This window comes from Elephas maximus, chromosome 16 (assembly GCF_024166365.1).
Source record: "Elephas maximus indicus isolate mEleMax1 chromosome 16, mEleMax1 primary haplotype, whole genome shotgun sequence".
Taxonomy (NCBI): domain Eukaryota; kingdom Metazoa; phylum Chordata; class Mammalia; order Proboscidea; family Elephantidae; genus Elephas; species Elephas maximus.
Window position 1 is genome coordinate 49,165,323 of NC_064834.1, and position 17,422 is coordinate 49,182,744.

Genomic DNA, 17,422 nt, shown 5'->3' on the forward strand with positions numbered 1-17,422 from the left:
AAAAACAAGAGCTGGTTGTCATCACACACGACATGGAAACACTGCCAATCCCCAGGAAGCTGAATGACCTTTCCAGCTCTGGTTCACATCTCCCCCATCTGCACCACAGAGGAGGTACCCTTGTATATGCCCCTTCACAGTGGGACCTACCTGACCAGGTTGATGTGGGCTTTCTCCATGACTTTAAGCCAGGCCAGCAGGGGTTGTAAGTCATTCTCACTGGGGACGTAGTCGTACAAGGCCTGGAGGAAGAACAGGGAATAAGCAGGTGACTCAGTGAGTGCATTCTGCAGCAGCCTCAGTGACAAAGACCCCTCCCATTCCTAGGGCCCAGCCCGTGATCCTGGACCTCACAGCCATCTTGGCTCTCCCAGTTCCTGCCTTGCCCTGCTCCATAAAGGTCTCCTGGTTCTGATTCTTTTTGGAAGAAAGCCTCCAGGAACAATGGAGGACAGGCTGGTGTCACACACCCCTTTGTGAATCTGACAGAAGTCATAAAGCCCCTCTCCAGAAAAATGCACAAGTACAAATACACAATTTGCAAACAATTTTGGGGGGTTACACCCCCTTCCCCAGGTTCATCCATTGATCCCTAAGGTCAAGACCCCAGGCTCAAGGTATCCATTAACACCATGAGACCATGCTTAAATTGTCTACTAAGTTAACCACTACTAGGTCAAGAAAGACACCCTTATCCACCCAAGTCAGGTCCCCCAGCCACTGTGGACACTTATGTGACTTATGTGCTCAGTCTCCTGTCTGCCTGTCCATCTATTGTCCTCCTCTGATGAAGCAGCCCAGTCCAGCCCAATTCAGCCTCACTCTGCAGACAAGTAACAGGGTTGGCCCCACCAGCACAGCAGGGACCCTGCTGCCCCACCATCGGGCCTTACCGTGATGATCTGGGCGTTGAGCTCTGCCGTCAGGGTGCCTGGGCCAGGCTTGGCGTGGAAGAGGCTGTGAAATGCCTGCATGGCACAGGCTGTCACCAGCTGGAGAAGACACAAGGCTTAGTGGGGGATTACAAAGCCCATGGCCCCTGGAACCTCAAACATGCCCCTACACACGGACACTCAGAAAGATACAGCAATCACTGAGAAAATACTAATGTTTTAAACAAAGACAAAGGAGAAATAAGAATGCTTCTAACATGATAGTGAGCCAAAAAAGCAGGCTATAAACGGTAAGCATACTATAATTACAGCTGTAGTTTCACGTATTTTTATGCTGGTTTGTTTATCCACAGAGAAAATGTCTGGAAGGATACACTGCAAGTTGTTTGCACTGTTTACCTTAGCAAGCTGGACTTAGAAGAAAAAAGAAGCTTATTTTTTACTTTATGCACTTCTGAATGGCTTTTTTTCCTTTTAAACAATGATCACACTGTTTATATAACAAAAAACTTTAAATATGTACATGAACAAAAATTACAAGAGAATATACAAAGATTAACAGAATTGTGTTGTTGTTAGGTGCCACCGAGTCAGTTCTGACTCACAGCGACCCCATGTGACGGAGTAGAGCTGCCCCCACTGGATTTCCTAGGCTGTAATCTTCATGGAAGCAGACTGCCAGGTCTTTCCCCCGTGGAGCCGCTGGGTGGGTTTAAACTGCCAAACTTGCAGTTAGCAGCCCTACGCTTAACTACTGCAACACCAGGGCTCCTTAGAATTGTGCTAGGCTGGTAGAAATGCAAGAGGTGGTTTTTAATGCTCTTTAAGGCTGTTTTTATTGATGTGCTGGTAAGTAAGCAAAAAAACGAAAAGCAGAAGTGGGAATAGCTGTCAGTGACTCTAGCTGAGTCGAGCTCATGGAAAGGAGAGGAAGGAGGCTTTACAGCCCCACAGCCTCTCTGTCCTGAGGCCAGCGTCCAACTGTAACACGACCCAAAGGATGGCCCACTCCGCCTGACACCACGGACGAAATGGTGTCCTGAGATGGAGCAGAAAAGTGGGGCAGGGCAGGGAGACCTCAGGCCCTGCAGTGCCTGACCTGTGAGTTATCCAAGCACCCACACTGCGTGCCTGGATTCCGGAGGGATGCCTGCCCCGCCCTCCTCGGTGTGCCCCACCCTCTGGTTCTCCGCCCAGAGCTCACCACATGGCTCAAGGTCATGATCCTGAGGAGAGTCTCACTGCAGCTCTTGACCAGGCCTTCTGGGAAGCTGGGCAGCAGGTCCTTCAGCAGCGTTAGCATGTGCAGCGTGGTGGTGGCCTCCTTGGAGCCTGGCATACACAGGGGAGCTGAGATTCCAGCCCACTCTGCAACAGGTCCCGTCCTCCTGGCTGGCCACTGCCTCCCATCCCCGCTGCCCTCCCCCGGCTTCCCCACCTCCAGACTTCTCAATCTCCTGGATGCAGAACTTGGCAGTGGAAACAGCAGCAGGATGATGTGCAGGGGCCTTTTCACCAAACATGAACTCACTGCCCTTGAGGATCGAGCACACGCCATGCTGGGCAGCCTTCCGGATCTGAGGGGCAGGGAGAGAGGGAGAGAACAGCCAGGGCTGGGTCAGCATCCAACCACCAGCCACTAAGCCCGAGCAGAGCACCTACTTTATGTCTAATGCTCTGCCAGGGGCTCGTGTGTATAAAATCCTGAGCTATAAAGCAAGACAAACCTTCCTTCAAATCCCTGCTCTACTACTACTCACTAAACAGCCCTGAGCAAGCTAAACTACTTACTCTCTGAGTCTCAGTATCCTCATCTTTAAAACAGGATTTATTCATCATTCATCCAACAAATCCTGGTGCTGGCAACGAAGGAAGGGTAATTTCTTGTCCTGTCTTTGTCATTCCCCGGCTGAGTGACTGGGCCAGGAGTACCTCCCCCTTGTTAGCCTCCTGCTTTGTAGCACACGGGGCCACACCAGCTGTTCTCAGAGGCCCCTCTGGGCTTCTGACTATCTATGTTCTAATGAACTAAGCAGACAACTCATATTCTACTCATTTAAACACCAGAAGTTTAAAGTGCTTTGCAGAAAACGAAGCAAAGGTTGCTACTTTTTATAGGGTGGTTAGGAAAGAAGTCTCCAGTGAAGTGATATTTTAGCAGACCTGAAGAAAGGGAAAGACCACCTGCATATGTAGGGGAGGAGACTGAGCACACGCAGGATGTTAGTGATTAACACGACTACCACTATTATCACGGAGCCCTGCCGGCACAATGGTTAAGAGCCCGGCTACTAACCAAAAGGTCATTAGTTCAAATCCACCAGCTGCCCCTTGGAAACTCTATGGGGCAGTTCTACTCGGTCCTATAGGGTCACTATGAGTCAGAATTGACTCAATGGCAATGACTTTGGTTTGGTTTTTTATGATTATATGCTCCCTGCCCTTAATCTTGGAAAGAAAAAGAGCAGGGAACCACCATGTGCAGCCCCTGCTGTGAGCCAGGAGCTGACCCCAGGCCTGTGGTGAGCACTGGAGTCTCATCACGACCTTGCAACAAGGTTGGTATTTATCAGCCCTCTTTCACAGTAAGAAAACCAAGACTCAGAGAAACTAAGTAACTTGCTTAAGACCAGCAACAAGTGGTCAACTCGGTATCTAACAGTATGATTCCAATGCTCACACCCTCCCTCGCCTGCCAAAGTTAACAAATCTGCTGGAGATTCCATGTTACGGACTGATGAGGCATCAGAGACTCAGAGGGCCTGGCAGTGAGCATCCCTCCTGTACAAGGGGAGTTGCCTTGCCTTCTAGATCTTAGCAAATGAGGCCTCAGAGGCAGGATGTTGAGCCTCAGGGCAAGAGCCCAGTACTCAGAGCAACATCTCTGACCCCACTCAGATGGGCTAGCATCTGCGCTGCCCACTGGACTGGGCTGGGTCCCAGGGGTGGCTGTGCCCCTTCCCCATTTTCTGGGGTCCAGCAGTCTCACCTTGGGCTTGCCATGCACGGTGAAGCTCAGCAGCCCGTGGTACACCTGCAGGGTCACAGGGTAGCTCCAGGCCTCCAGGTTTTGCTTCCGCAGAAGGGTAGCCAGACAGGAGAGGACCTTGAAAAAGAAAAACACAGTCCCTCAGCCCCACCAGTCTCTACCAGATGGGAAAAGAGCCCAGGTTCTGATCAACTCCAGAAAACCTCAAAGGGATCAATCTGAGGGTTCACAGTGCATGTAGACCCCTCCCAGGGAGCATCCAAGCTTTAGGCAAATCAGGTGCGCTCTGGAAGACGACAGAGGAGAAACTAAGACCAGGACACTAACCCATCGGAGGGCAGACGTGGAGCCGCTGCTAGCCTGCGCTGACATGATGTCCATGAAGGCTTTGGAGGTGTCGGAGAACTTCTTAATGAGAACAGGGCTGGGCACGCTGTGGGGAGAGAACATGGATAGTCGGAAGCCCAGAGGGGCCTCTGAGAACAGCTGGTGAGGCCCGGTGTGCTACAAACCAGGAGGCTAACATGAGGGAGGCACTGCTGGCCCAGTCACTCAGCCAGGGAATAACAAAGACAGGACGAGAACTTACCCTTTCTGACACCCAGCTCAGCACACTCTCCACCACAGCTGAGCTCCTTGCCTCCCTCACCTTCTCCACTACCCACTCCCAGATCACCCACAAGATGGCCCTGCTAAGCCCGTGCCAATCCTCTCCCACCTCTCCCCTGGCTACAGTATCCAGAGAGCCTGGTGCCAACGTTCTACGACCTTTCTGCCCCACTCACTGCACCAGGGCTGGCCCTCTTCCCAGGGCCCAGGCTACCAACACTCGCACTCCTTGGGATGACAACCCAAGCTGCCCCCGGAAGCCTGATGCTGTAGAATGTCACCTGTTACCAGAGTATCTTTTAATAATTCCTTGATTTTGTTCATCACCTCCCGTCCACAATCCCTTCTCCCCCACCTCTATGAAGAGACCTGGGGTTCAAACAGGAACCAGGACTCACCGCTTTAGGACAAGGTTCAGCAGGTAAGCTACGGCGGCCAGAGACTCCGGAGACTCCACTGCTTCCATTGTTGTCATCTGAGGGCCAGATCAGGGGGGTATGAATGGGAAATGGGTCCTGCTGGGCAAACAGGAGGAGTGGGGCAGGGAAACCATGTGCCCAGTCCTGGCTCTGCCACTTACTAGCTGTGTGACTTTGGACTGGTAACTTAACCTTTCTGTGTCTCAGTTTGTAAGATGGAATAACCATATTATTTGTTAAATAGGAATAATACTGGTACCTACCTAATAAGTTGTTGTGGGGTTCAATGGAGTTAATACATGCAAAACATTTGGAACACTGCCTGGCATGTGATAAACACCATATATTGCATCTAATTTATTTCATTATTCTAGAGCAGGGGTTGGCAAACTTTTTCTGTCAAGGGCCAGATCGTAAATATTTTAGGTTTTGAGGCCTCATACAGTATTTGTTGCATATTCTTCCTTGGGTGTGCGTATGTGTTTAAGTAATCATTTAAACATGTAAAAACCATCCTTAGCTCCCAGGCCCTGGGTCAGATTTGACCCCCAGGCCATAGCTGCCAACTGCTGTTCTAGAGTAGCAGTTCTCAGACTTTTACATCCTTAAAAATTATTGAGGACCCCAAAAAAGTTTTGTGTCTGCAGATTATCTCTACTGATATTTACCATATTAAAAATTAAAACTGAGAAAACTCGAAAACACACAAGTACAATTCCATTAGCTGTCCAAATAATGATATCATCAGATATCATGTAACTTCTGGAAAACTCCACTGTCCACGCACGAAATAGAGTGAGAAAGGTAAATGCTCTAGTACTATTATAGAAATGTTTATGTTCTTGCCAACCCCCCTAAAAGGGTCTTGGGAACCCCCAGGGATGCCTGGACCCCACTTCAAAACCACTTTTCTAGAGGCTCTCTCAGATCTTACTCTGTTTCATAGATCAAGAAAGAGAAAACAGAGCAGTGAGTTTTTGTTTTACAAGAATCATGTGCCAAATACCACCAGCCCCGCAAGCCACCTGAGAATGGTGGGCCTTCACCTGTTCAAGGTTGTCTTTCTAGAACCCTATGTGCTAGAGGCAACCTCTGATTCTGTCTCCTCTCTATAGCCTGCACAAGCCACCGCTCTGAACACCCACCCGCAAGCTGCACCCACTCACCAGTGCAGCAAAGTACTCGGTCTCCGTCTCCTTCCCTCCCTGGGAGCGGATCACCTCAGTGACGGCAGCCAGGACAGCACAGATCTGCACATGAAGGAGAAGGCACCCGTGACAGCTCCTAGACTCAGCCCCATCCCACAGTAGCTTCTTTTTTCCTTGCTTCTTTACAAGCTATCCTCCTGAGAAAGCCCAGAGACAGACAAGACGAGCAACATTCAGAGCCAGGAGTATACACCACAGGGCCAAGCAAACGGGAAGACGCAGAACACGTCTGCCAAAGTCCCACCTCTAGAACTCTAATAGAAATATCTGCACACGAGTGCAAATATTTATGCACAAGTATGTTTACTGCACCAAAAAATTGGAAACACCAAGTGGCTATCAACAGGGGATTAATAAAGTATTATTGCAAACCACCACGCCTGTTGCCATCGTATCGATTCCAACTCATAGCGACCATATAGGACAGAGTAGAACTGCCCCATAGGGTTTCCAAGGCTGTAATCTTTATGGAAGCAGACTGTCACATCTTCCTCCTGAAGAGCAGCTGGTAGGTTCGAAACACCAACCTTTCAGTTAGCAGTCAAACACTTAACCACTGTGCTACCAGAACTCCTTAGATATTATTACATGATAAACAATGAAACATTCAAATACTATGTAACCATTAAAAAGACTGAGAAGTAGCTATATGTATTCACTTACAACTATAGAAATATAGTCCAATGGGGAAAAAGTTGCAGAACAGACAGCATCCGTAAAATATAATTTGTTTCAGTATATCTAAATAATAAAATGTGGGTGAAAAACATCCAAAAAGTCTAGGAACTGTGCTATTAGTGAGGAGCTACTGAGCACATGAAATGTGGCTAGAGTGGCCGAGGAACTGAATCTTTAATTTTTTTAATTTAAAAACTAATACTTGACTCAGTTACTGGAAAACATATATTTGGAACATCTTGGGTGTATGGATCTACTATTTCAACTGTGACTTTTATGAAACCTAAATACAAATCAAGCATTTCCAATAAAAATTTAGCATCCAAATGAAAATAGCCTGTAAATGGAAATATAGGTTAGATTGTGAAGATTTAGTATAAAAATAACGTACAGTATCTCATTAATATTTTCACATTGATCATGTTAGAATAATATTTTTAGCATATCAATCAATGAAATATATCATTAAAATGAATTTCACCTGTTTCTTTTGACTTTTTTAAATGTGGATACTAGAAAAAGTAAAATTACATGTGTGGCTCATACTACATTTTTATTGGACAGCACTGATCTAGGAGGATACACAGCAATGTGTTGACCATAATTTCCACTAAGGAGTCAAACATGGAGAACAACTTTCCCATTTTATTTTAGTCACTTCAGTACCATTTAGAATTGTGACATTTTTCATTTAGAAAGTGAAAAAAAAGTATAATTTAAAAATCTTAAAATAATATAAAATATATCACTTAGTTCTCTAGATAAAATCTTTTCTAACCACTGTTATTCAGCATTAATTTTCTCAACAAATGTGGCTTGAAAATATTCTATGTAAAAAATCCTATTAGGAATAGCTGGGATAAATGCTTGGAAGCTACTTCTACACTCAAGAACTTTACACTTCAGTGGGGAAGATGTTCTTACAAAAAGCAGGAAGTGGGACCTGCCCAGTCGTCGTTATGTGCTGTGGAGTCCATTCTGGCTCACAGCAATCCTATATGACAGATTAGAACTATCTCTATAAGGTTTTCCTGGCTGTAGTCTTTAAGGAAGCAGGCCACCAGGTCTTTTCTCCCACAGAGCCATGGGTGGGCTCCAATCGCTGACCTTTCAGTTAGCCGGTGAGCACTTAACTGCTGCTCCACCAGGCCTCCTTGGATTTGCCCTAAGCGAGCTAACAAGGAGAGGACAAAAAAGGGTAGGAGAGATGACACATCTTCCAGGAATACTAGGTGCTGTCATCTGACAGCAGGCAAACCAGAGCTGGAGGAAGATAAACATGAATCCGACTGCTGCGCACTCCGGCCCTCTCCCCCTACCTCTTTGTGGGCAGCCGAGTTGGACTCCCAGAAGCGCTGCACTTTGCTGAAGGTGACGTTTGTGCAGTCGGAGAGGCCGCTCAGGAAGGTGCCCGAGGACTTCTCGGTGACTGCCAGTTCCACCTCTTCTTCCATGGCCGTCTCGGGGGCTTCGCTTTTGCCCACGCGCAGCGACCCTGACTGCAGCTCATTATGTAACTTCACAGCATCAACTGTCAGGTCGCTCTTTCCTGAGAACCAGAGGCACTAGGTAAACCCCACCTCTACCCCGACCTCCCTTTCGCCGAGAGAACGATGTCTACGAAACAAACCAGGGAGTCCAGGCCCCAAACCCGACGGGCTCTTTAGCCCACTGTGCGCCTAAACTTAGAAAACCAAGAATAAAGCGTACTCAGGTAAAAGTTTCTGCTTCCCTGTCCCTATGGCATAAGCGCCAGCTGTACCCATGGCGCCTGGAAAATGAATGAATGAAGGTGAAGGCGCTTTGTAAAGTGTTACCTAGGGTTAACTGCGCCCAAGAGTTCCAACCTGTACACCTGTAGTAGTGCCGTACACAAATCATTCCCCAACTCAAGACTCCTCGTCTGCTAAATCAGAAAGGCAGGCCTTTACGGCGCGCTCCAGATCCGACATTTTAAGAGACGAAAGCTCCAACGCCTGGACTCCGGGCCTTCCAGAGAACCCCAGTCCCTTCTGGACTGAGGCCGGTCCAGAACCCCGCCACCCACCGCCGGAGTCTCCACCCTGCTACCTGAGGGCCGGCTGAAGAAGCGGCTACGGGCAGCCTGCCGGTGGCGGCAAATGGCAGGGTTGCTGTCGCTGCTGTGACCTTTCTTCCAGCGCTTCAGCTTAGCCGAGACACCGGAGGGCAACTTCCCGGAGCGACCCATGCCGACCCAGTCGCTGCTCAGAATGGACTTAAATGACTGGCTCCCAGGGACGCAGAAACACGCGCACAACCCACGTGGGTCTCCAGCCCCTTTCACTTCCTCTTCCTCTGACGCAACTTCCGAATTCGCTGCCCGTTACTATGACAAAGCAATCAACATCCGGTTTTAAGATTCCTCCAGGCTCCCGGGGAGGGAGGGGTTCCAAGAGGACGCTTAGCTGGAGGAGTGTCTGGAGCTCTGTCGCTTAAGAGTCTCCGGGGCTCGTTCTCCAGGGCTACGGTTCTTGGTCACAGGAGTGAGCCTATAAAACTGGAGTTCCTTTGCAGGATTAAAAAAAAAAAGTGCTTTTATATTATTTTTGAAAATCTAATTTCAAAAGTTAAACATAGGCACAAATTTATTTGAAAGTCAAAACCTATCCAGGCCTGAAAAAGTGAAAATCATCTCGGCCTGAAAAGAGAAAAAGCAGCCAGCGATGCTCCAGACCCCCTTTGCTGTTTTCATTCATTACTGGGACTACCCAGTTGCTGAGGCACCCTCACTTCATGCCAGCACTCAATCCCTATTTAATCCCCCCCCCCTTTTTTTTTTTTCCTAATCCTGCTTGAGAATCAGCACTCAATCCAAAGTGGATCTGTTACCCGATTAGGGTCCTTGCCCTGGAGCAGTTGAGCCAATGAAACATACTCCGAGTCAGAAAGAGTAAGAAAGTTTATTAAGGAGATGTATCCATCACCAGGGACCCAGCAGCAACACAGGCTGTCTCTATGGAGTCCCAAAGAGCAATTTTACATTGCAGCTTATATAGAATCTTAAAAGGGTTACAAGCGTCTTTGTGCCTGGCCTGACCTGAGGTATGCTCTCAAGAGGAGTTATTCATTACAGGATAGTGACAAAAGATACCTGTCAAACATTTCTTTACTAGGCTAAAGATATACATATCAGATACCTAGGCTCTGGTTTTCCTGTGGTTGTACTCCACAGGTGGTCAGACAGAACAAAGTTATTTGCATCAGGTTAAAACAAAGAACAAAGTCATTAGCATTAGGTCAAAACAAAGTCTTTAACTGAGGTATGGAGGCAAGCAGAGGAAGGAGAAAACACAGGTTCTTCATGGCTTAGTTAAGTCAAGCTCTCAGTTGCCCATTTTGAAAAAGGAGAATACATGCTGGGGAGTGTTGGGGTCACATATTCTTGCTTCCCTCTTCAAAATCCTTCAGCTGGAACCCAAACCTTGCAAAAGAGGGTTCTGTCGCCCTCGTGCCAAGCAGCATTCCAAGGTTCCTCTGGAATTCCCTCCCTCACTGTGAATTCATGAATCTGATTTTCTCGGGCTAAGTTACCCGTTTCTGGTGGGTTTGGGCTGATTAGGCTTTAGCACATACATTTCACAAACATTCTTTAGCTAAGTACGATACTAAATAGGATACCTATAGTCCATCTCCTAAATGAACCAGAAGTCCATATAGTTCTTAGAGTCTGCTTTTATCACTTGGTACGGTATGAATTTTCCCCCATGTTCTTAAATACACATCTGCAACAGCAGTTCTCACAACTGCTGCAGCAGAGTCACTGGAGGACTGTCAACAGGAACTCCTGTTACCCTCTTCTGGCTATAAGTGCCGTGAGGAAAGGAACTTTGTTTTTGTCATTTACATCCCTAGAACATTGCCTGGCACATAGTAGGCACTCAATGAAATTCTGTTGAATGAATGAGTGTGTGTGTGTTTTGTGGAGGGAAGAAGAGAGACTGAGACAAGGCTTCACATTATAATAACTCAAGGATGAAATGTAAATTAGCAACTTTGCATTCCTGGGATAAACCCCACTTGTTCATAATGTTTTATTCTCTTTATATATTGTTGGGGATCTCAGTGAAGGGTATACAGGAATTCTTTGTACTATTCTTGCAAGTTTTCTGTAAAACTGAAATTATGTCAAAAAATTTTTTAAAAATGCACCTTGACTCCTGCCTTACACTGTACACAAAAAGAAATTCCAGGTTAATTTTAGATCTACATGTGAAAGGTAAATCAATGGAGCAAATATGGAAGATATCATAGAAGAATATCTTCATGATCTTGGAGTAGGCAAATATCTCTTCAATGAGACAGTACTAACCGTAGAGGAAAAAATTGATAAGGGGGAATATATTAAAAATAAGACATTCTGCTCATGAAAAGACACCATTACCATTATGAGCATTAAAAGGCAAGCAAAAAAGTGGGAGAAGATATTTGTAATACATATAACTAGGAAAGTACATCCCGAATATTTAAAGAACCTACAGATAAATAAGAGGAGGCAATCTGATGAAAAGAGTGGGCAAGAGATGTGAACAGGCACTTTACAAAAGATGATATCCAAATGGCCAGTAAGCATGTAAAAAATGCTGTCTTAATCATCTAGCGCTGCTATGACATAAATACCACAAGTAAATGGCTTTAACAAAAAAGAAACTTATTTTCTCAGTCTAGTAAGCTAGAGTCCAAATTTAGGGCATCAGCTCCAGGGGAAGTCTTTCTCTCTCTGTCGGCTCTGGAGGAAGGTCCTTGTCATCAATCTTTCCCTGGACTAGGTACTTCTCTGCACAGAAAGCCTGGGTCCAAAGGACATGCTCTGCTCAAGGCATTGCTTTCTTGGTGGTATGAGGTCCCCAACTCTCTGCTTGCTTCCTTTTCCCTGTATATCTTGTAAGATGAAAGGTGGTGCAGGCCACACCCCGGGAAAACTCCCTTTACATTGGATCAGGGATGCGACCTTAGTAAGGGTGTTACATTCCACCCTAACCCTTTTTAACCACAGACAGAGATTATGATTTATAACGCATAGGAAAATCCCACAATGGAGGACAACCACACAATACTGGAAATCATGGCCTAATCAAGCTGACACATATTTTTGGGAAACACAATTCAATCCATGACAGATGCTAAATCTCATTAATCAACAGGAAAATGCAAATTAAAACCATAGTAAAATGCCTCTATACACACACCAGAAAGGCTAAAATTAAAAAGATTAGCAATACTAAGTGTTGGTGAGAATGTGGAGTAACCGGCACTTTCTCACGCTGCTGGTGGGCGAATAAATTGAAACAACCACTTCATAAACTGTTTGGTAATATCTACTAAACTGAATAAATGCTTACTCCATAACGTATTAATTCATTCCTGGGTATATACCCAAAAGAGATATATACATATATACATAAAAGACGTACACAAGAACGTTCATAGTAACCAAATAGTGGTAATGACCCAAATGTCCATCAACAGTAGAATGAATTAAAAAAATGTGCTATATTGATAAAATGAAATACTATACACTGCATAGCAGCTGTATATAGCAATTGAGACATAGTACACATCAACGAGAATGAAGAAACTATTTCTACATGCAACAACATGTATGATTTCGCAGACATAGTGTTGAGTGAAAGACTCCAGATACAAAAGAGTACATATTGCATGATTCTATTTGTATGAAGTTCAAAAACAAGCATAGTTAATCTACAGTATTAGAAGTCACTTGGCAGTAACCACTGGGAGAAGGTAAGAACTGAGATGAGGCACAAGGGGTGCCTCTAATTTTTTGTCAGTAAAACCCCAGTAGGGAGTGTAAATGGATGTATTCACTGTGTGAAAACTCATTGAGCTGTGCACCTATAATTTGTGCACTTTTCTGCATCTATATTACGTTCCATTGGTTTACAAAAAATAAAAAACATAAAGCAGAGAGAGGAAACTGAGGCCCAAATTGAGACTCATCTGAGCTGTGGGAAATTTCACAAAGGTCACTGACCAACGTGGAATGGAATTTACCCAAATTAGATGAACAGGAACAAAGGAGACACGGTGGAGACACAGTGGTCAGAAAATCATGTAAACCCCTTTTTGTGACAAGACGTCTGTTAACCATGAATTCGTTTAAAATTTATGTATCGCAAAGAATTTAACTTTAGGTAATTTGCCTTGCTTCCTGAGACAGAATTCTAAAACTTTAGATTTTCCTGAGCAGTTGAAGTGCCTTTATTATTTTTAAACCTCCAGATTACACCGTAAGATTTGTACAAATGAGTCGGGGGCTAGCCAGGCGACAGGGACCACCTAGTAACCTGATATCAGCTGATCGCGCAAAGGGGGCATGATTCAATTAGCCAATGGTTTAATTGTCTACTCTATTTCTTCCTTTCCTCCTTAAGACCTCATAATAACTAGCTTACACGAGCCCTCCTGTTTTTTCTTCTGAACAGATGTCCCTGTGTGCATATAAGTGAATTGCTCAAATAAACCCTACATACTTTCATTTCTTTGTGCTTAATTGTGTGTGTGTGTGTGCCCTTTAGGTGAAAGTTTACAGAGCAAATTAACTTCTCATTCAACACTGTATATACAAATTGTTTTGTGACAGTGTTTGCAATCCCCGTGATGTGTCAACACTCTCCCCTTCCACACCCCAATTCCCCATTTCCATCCATCCATTTTTCCTGTCTGTTCCTGCCCTTTTGTCATTGCTTTTGGGCAGGTGTTGCCCTTTTGGCCTCCTATACATGATTGAACAAAGAAGCACATTCCTCTTTGTGTCTCATTGTTTGTTTTATAGACCTGTCTAATATTTGAAGGGTGAACTTCAGGAGAGGTTTCAGTTCTGAGTTAAAAGGGTATCTGGGGCCATAGTCTTGGGGGTTAAATTCTTTTTTAAAAACTGTTAACGTTAGAAAGCATTGCTGCAGAGAAGGCAGAACTCAGCACTGACTCTGGGCCTCAGCCCTTCCAACCTTAGGAGATACCACCACCACCCTCCTGTCGGGGCCCCCACTCCTGGGACACAGGCTGAGACCTGGGCGGTAAGGCTGAGAAAAGGGAACTGGTGGCCTGAGGAGGAAAAGGAAGCAGAGTTTGGAAATTATTGTTACCAAGCTGGTGCTCACGACCAGAGATCTAGATGTGAGGACAGTTGCGGGGAGGGGGGGGAGGGGGGGCGGGAAGGCTGAAAAAAGGATTGAATTCAAAACTGGGCCTACTCTACAGCATGATACTGAGCAAGGCATTTAACCACTCTAAGCCTCTGTTTTATCTTCTGTAAGGTGACAAAAATAATGCTGAAAGCCACTGGGTTACTGTGAAGATTAAATGTGAAAACGTGTGTTTGTCAAAAATACACACCACTACAAAAAATTGTTAGTAGGCCCTTGCAAAGGATGCAGTGGTGCATATTTGCCACCAGAGGGAGCTCTGAAAACAACCGGCAGCTTGCCCTGTTAGCGCGAAAACCCTACAGACAGGCGGCAATACCAACTGAATTGGCTGGGATTTCACAAATCAGATGGGGAGATGAAGAAGCCAGCCCAGGTTCATGGCACCCTTCCCATCTTTTTCCCAGGCAGCAGAATTCTGCTGGCCTCCAAATTGAGTCTGCATTGTAAATAAATATAGCCCCTTGATGAGCCACTACTCTGAAAGGGGTGTTAAGGGGCCACAGGCAGCTACTGGTTCTCCATCCAGAGGCATCTGCTAGGAGCCCCTCCAGGAGGCATATGGTGTCAGGACAAGGGACAAGTGGCAGCCAGATGGCCAGAGTACGCTCTCTCCCACCCTGCATCCCAGGCTTCACCGTTTTGGTGAAGGGCCAAACCCTCAACCCTGAATTCCAGCAGGGTCTTCCTCCTACCGGCGTTAGCTGCCTCCATGACTAGCCACGCTACACCCGTTCTAATAAGAACCGCTCATGTCTATAGCATCAGTTCTGCAGTTAGACCCTCTGGGTTGGAACCTGAGTACCATCACTTGCTATGTGAACTTGAGCAAACCACCTAACTCCTTGAGCCTCAGTTTTCTTCATCTGCAATATGGGGATGACAGCAATGCCTACCCATAGGGTTTAAGAGAACAAAATAAGATAATGCAGGTACTTAGCACATTGCTTGGCACATAGTGACCAGCCAATACATGTGAGTTGTTGTTATCATCTGAAAAATTCATCAAAGGTTCCAACACACCTTCTCATCTATTATCTATGTGAGGAGGACAGAGCAAGTGTCTTATTTCACAGAAGGTTAACTGCGGTCCTCGGGTCTCAATGATACCCCCAAGGTCACACAGTTGGCTGATGGGCAGAGGGAGCTCCAAGTCCTAGCCCAGGCACCCTCTCCAAAGCCATTGTTCTTAAAACCGTCTACAAGGCTCAGTGGAGAGATGAAGGCGGCTGCACCCAGGCTTTGAGCCCACAGGAGCAGGAAAGCCGTTTTTAGGTCAGCAGAGTTGTAATCTGTTATGACACTGGGCAAGAGGAAAGGGAAATTGAGGCTTAGCCTCTTGCCCCAAAGAGGAAGTGAATGGTCTGGGTCTTTAAATTAAGGCTGAAGCTCTTGGGGTTGGGGGGAGGGGGAAGGCTTTATCACCCTGGGCAGCCCATTGCGGCCAAGGCAATAAGGGCTGCAGCTGCTCCTGAGGCTTGTCCTAACCACTGGAGCTGTGTTAAAGCCTAGGCTTTGGAGCCACACCATAGCTGTGTGACCTGGGGCAGTGGCTGAACTTTCTCAGCCTCAGAAAATAGGGTTACTATCGTGAGGCTAACACAAAATACGTCAGGCAAATGCTCAGCACGGTGCTTGGCCCACGATTGCCGCAGACCGACCAAATGTACCTTGGCTCTGCGGTGCTTACATTCTGTTTGGCCAAAGAAGAGCTTTTAGAAGGAAGCACTTGCTTCCTAGAGTAAGCCAGCGGGAAGGAGTGGATGGCCTGATTTGCTAGAGGGAAAATGCGTTTCCCTCCCAGAGATGAGGAGGACTGGAATCTGGGCCATGGCAGATGTGTTCGTCCTCAAAGGAGGAGACAGTCTCCCAAGTTAGGGTCCACCCCTTTCTTAGTTATCTAGCGCTGCTATAACAGAAATACCACAAATGCGTGGCTTTAACAAACAGAAATTTATTCTCTCATAGTCTAGGAGGCCAGAAGCCTGAATTCAGGGTGCCAGCTCCAGGGGAATGCTTTGTCTCTCTTTCGGCTCAGGGGAAAGGTCCTTTTCATCAGTCTTCCCGGTTGAGAAGCTTCTCAGTGCAGGGAACCTGGGTCCAAAAGATGTGCTCTTGTTTCTTGGTGGTATGAAGTCCCCATGTCTGTCTGCTCAGTTCTCTCTTTTATATCTCAAAAGAGATTGACTTAGCCACAACCGATGACTGCCCTGACAGGGAGCACAACAGAGAACCCCTGAGGGAGCAGGAGAACAGTGGGATGCAGACCCCAAATTCTCATAAAAAGACCAGACTTAATGGTCTGACTGAGACCAGAAGAATCCCCAAACCTTCTGTTGGCCCAGGATAGGAACCATTCCCGAGGACAACTCATCAGACATGGAATGGACTGGACAATGGGCTGGGGAGAGATGCTGATGAGGAGTGAGCTACTTGTATCACGTGGACACTTGAGACTGTGTTGGCATCTCCTGTTTGGAGGGCAGATGGGAGGGCAGAGAGGGTTAGAAACTGGCAAAATTGTCACGAAAGGAGAGACTGGAAGGAGGGAGCGGGCTGACTCATTAGGGAGAAAGTAAATGGGAGTGTGTAGTAAGGTGTATGTAAGTTTATATGTGAGAGACTGATTTGATTTGTAAACTTTTACTTAAAGCACAATAAAAATTATTAAAAAAATAAAACAAAAGAGAGGAAAAAAAAAGATTGACTCAAAATACAATCTAATCTTGTAGACTGAGTCCTGCCTCATTAATACAACTGCCTCTAATCCTACCTCATTAACATCATAGTGATAGGATTTATAACACATAAGAAAATCACATCGAATGACAAAAGGGTGGACAATCACAATACTGGGAATCATGGCCTAGCCAAGTTTTCACACATTTCTGTGGGACATAATCCAATCCATAACAATCCCTTTTTCCCATTTGGTAGTGGGTGCCTACAGCTGGCAGAACGGGTCAGGGCAGGAGAGACAATGTGATCGTCACTCTCACCTGGCATCCTGATCCCTGAAAATCCATTCTTACTCTAAAATTAAACCTTTTCCCATTTACCACTTCAAATCTCCCATTCTCGTTAGGGTCTCTGTATCTGTAATGAAGTGTGTTTAGCTGCTGTAACACAGCTTAAACTCATAAGCGTTAATTCTTTCCCATTCAGGAAATCAGGAGATACAAGGGCAGTCCAGGCTGGTATGTTGGCTCCACAGAATCTCCAGGAACCTGGGCTCCCTCTCCTTTTCTACTCTACCCTTCTTAACATGTGACTTCCATCCTCAGTGTCACTTCATGATCCAAAGACAGGCAGCTGGAGCTCCAGCCATCATATTCACAATCCAGGCTGAGGTTCAGACTTAAAAAAGAGGACGGGAAGAACAACCAAAAGGTGTACCTTCCAATCAAGTCAGCTCTCCTGAGGTCAGTTCCACTTATAT

At 46.1% G+C, this 17,422-nt stretch overlaps 1 protein-coding gene across 2 annotated transcripts in view; it reads right to left on the reverse strand.

Moving 5' to 3' along the window:
- RRP12 (ribosomal RNA processing 12 homolog) overlaps positions 1 to 17,422 on the reverse strand; it is a 42,090-nt gene that overhangs the window by 21,126 nt on the left and 3,542 nt on the right. For both annotated transcript variants that reach the window (XM_049855968.1, XM_049855967.1), the window contains exons 2-11: positions 8,867 to 9,143; positions 8,116 to 8,345; positions 6,077 to 6,160; positions 4,890 to 4,966; positions 4,210 to 4,315; positions 3,883 to 3,999; positions 2,332 to 2,470; positions 2,098 to 2,225; positions 894 to 992; positions 151 to 242 (exon numbers count right to left, since the gene is read on the reverse strand). In XM_049855968.1, the coding sequence (XP_049711925.1) occupies positions 151 to 242; positions 894 to 992; positions 2,098 to 2,225; positions 2,332 to 2,470; positions 3,883 to 3,999; positions 4,210 to 4,315; positions 4,890 to 4,966; positions 6,077 to 6,160; positions 8,116 to 8,345; positions 8,867 to 9,005 (1,211 nt within the window). In that variant the 5' untranslated portion in view covers positions 9,006 to 9,143. The remainder of the gene's footprint in view (positions 1 to 150; positions 243 to 893; positions 993 to 2,097; positions 2,226 to 2,331; positions 2,471 to 3,882; positions 4,000 to 4,209; positions 4,316 to 4,889; positions 4,967 to 6,076; positions 6,161 to 8,115; positions 8,346 to 8,866; positions 9,144 to 17,422) is intronic.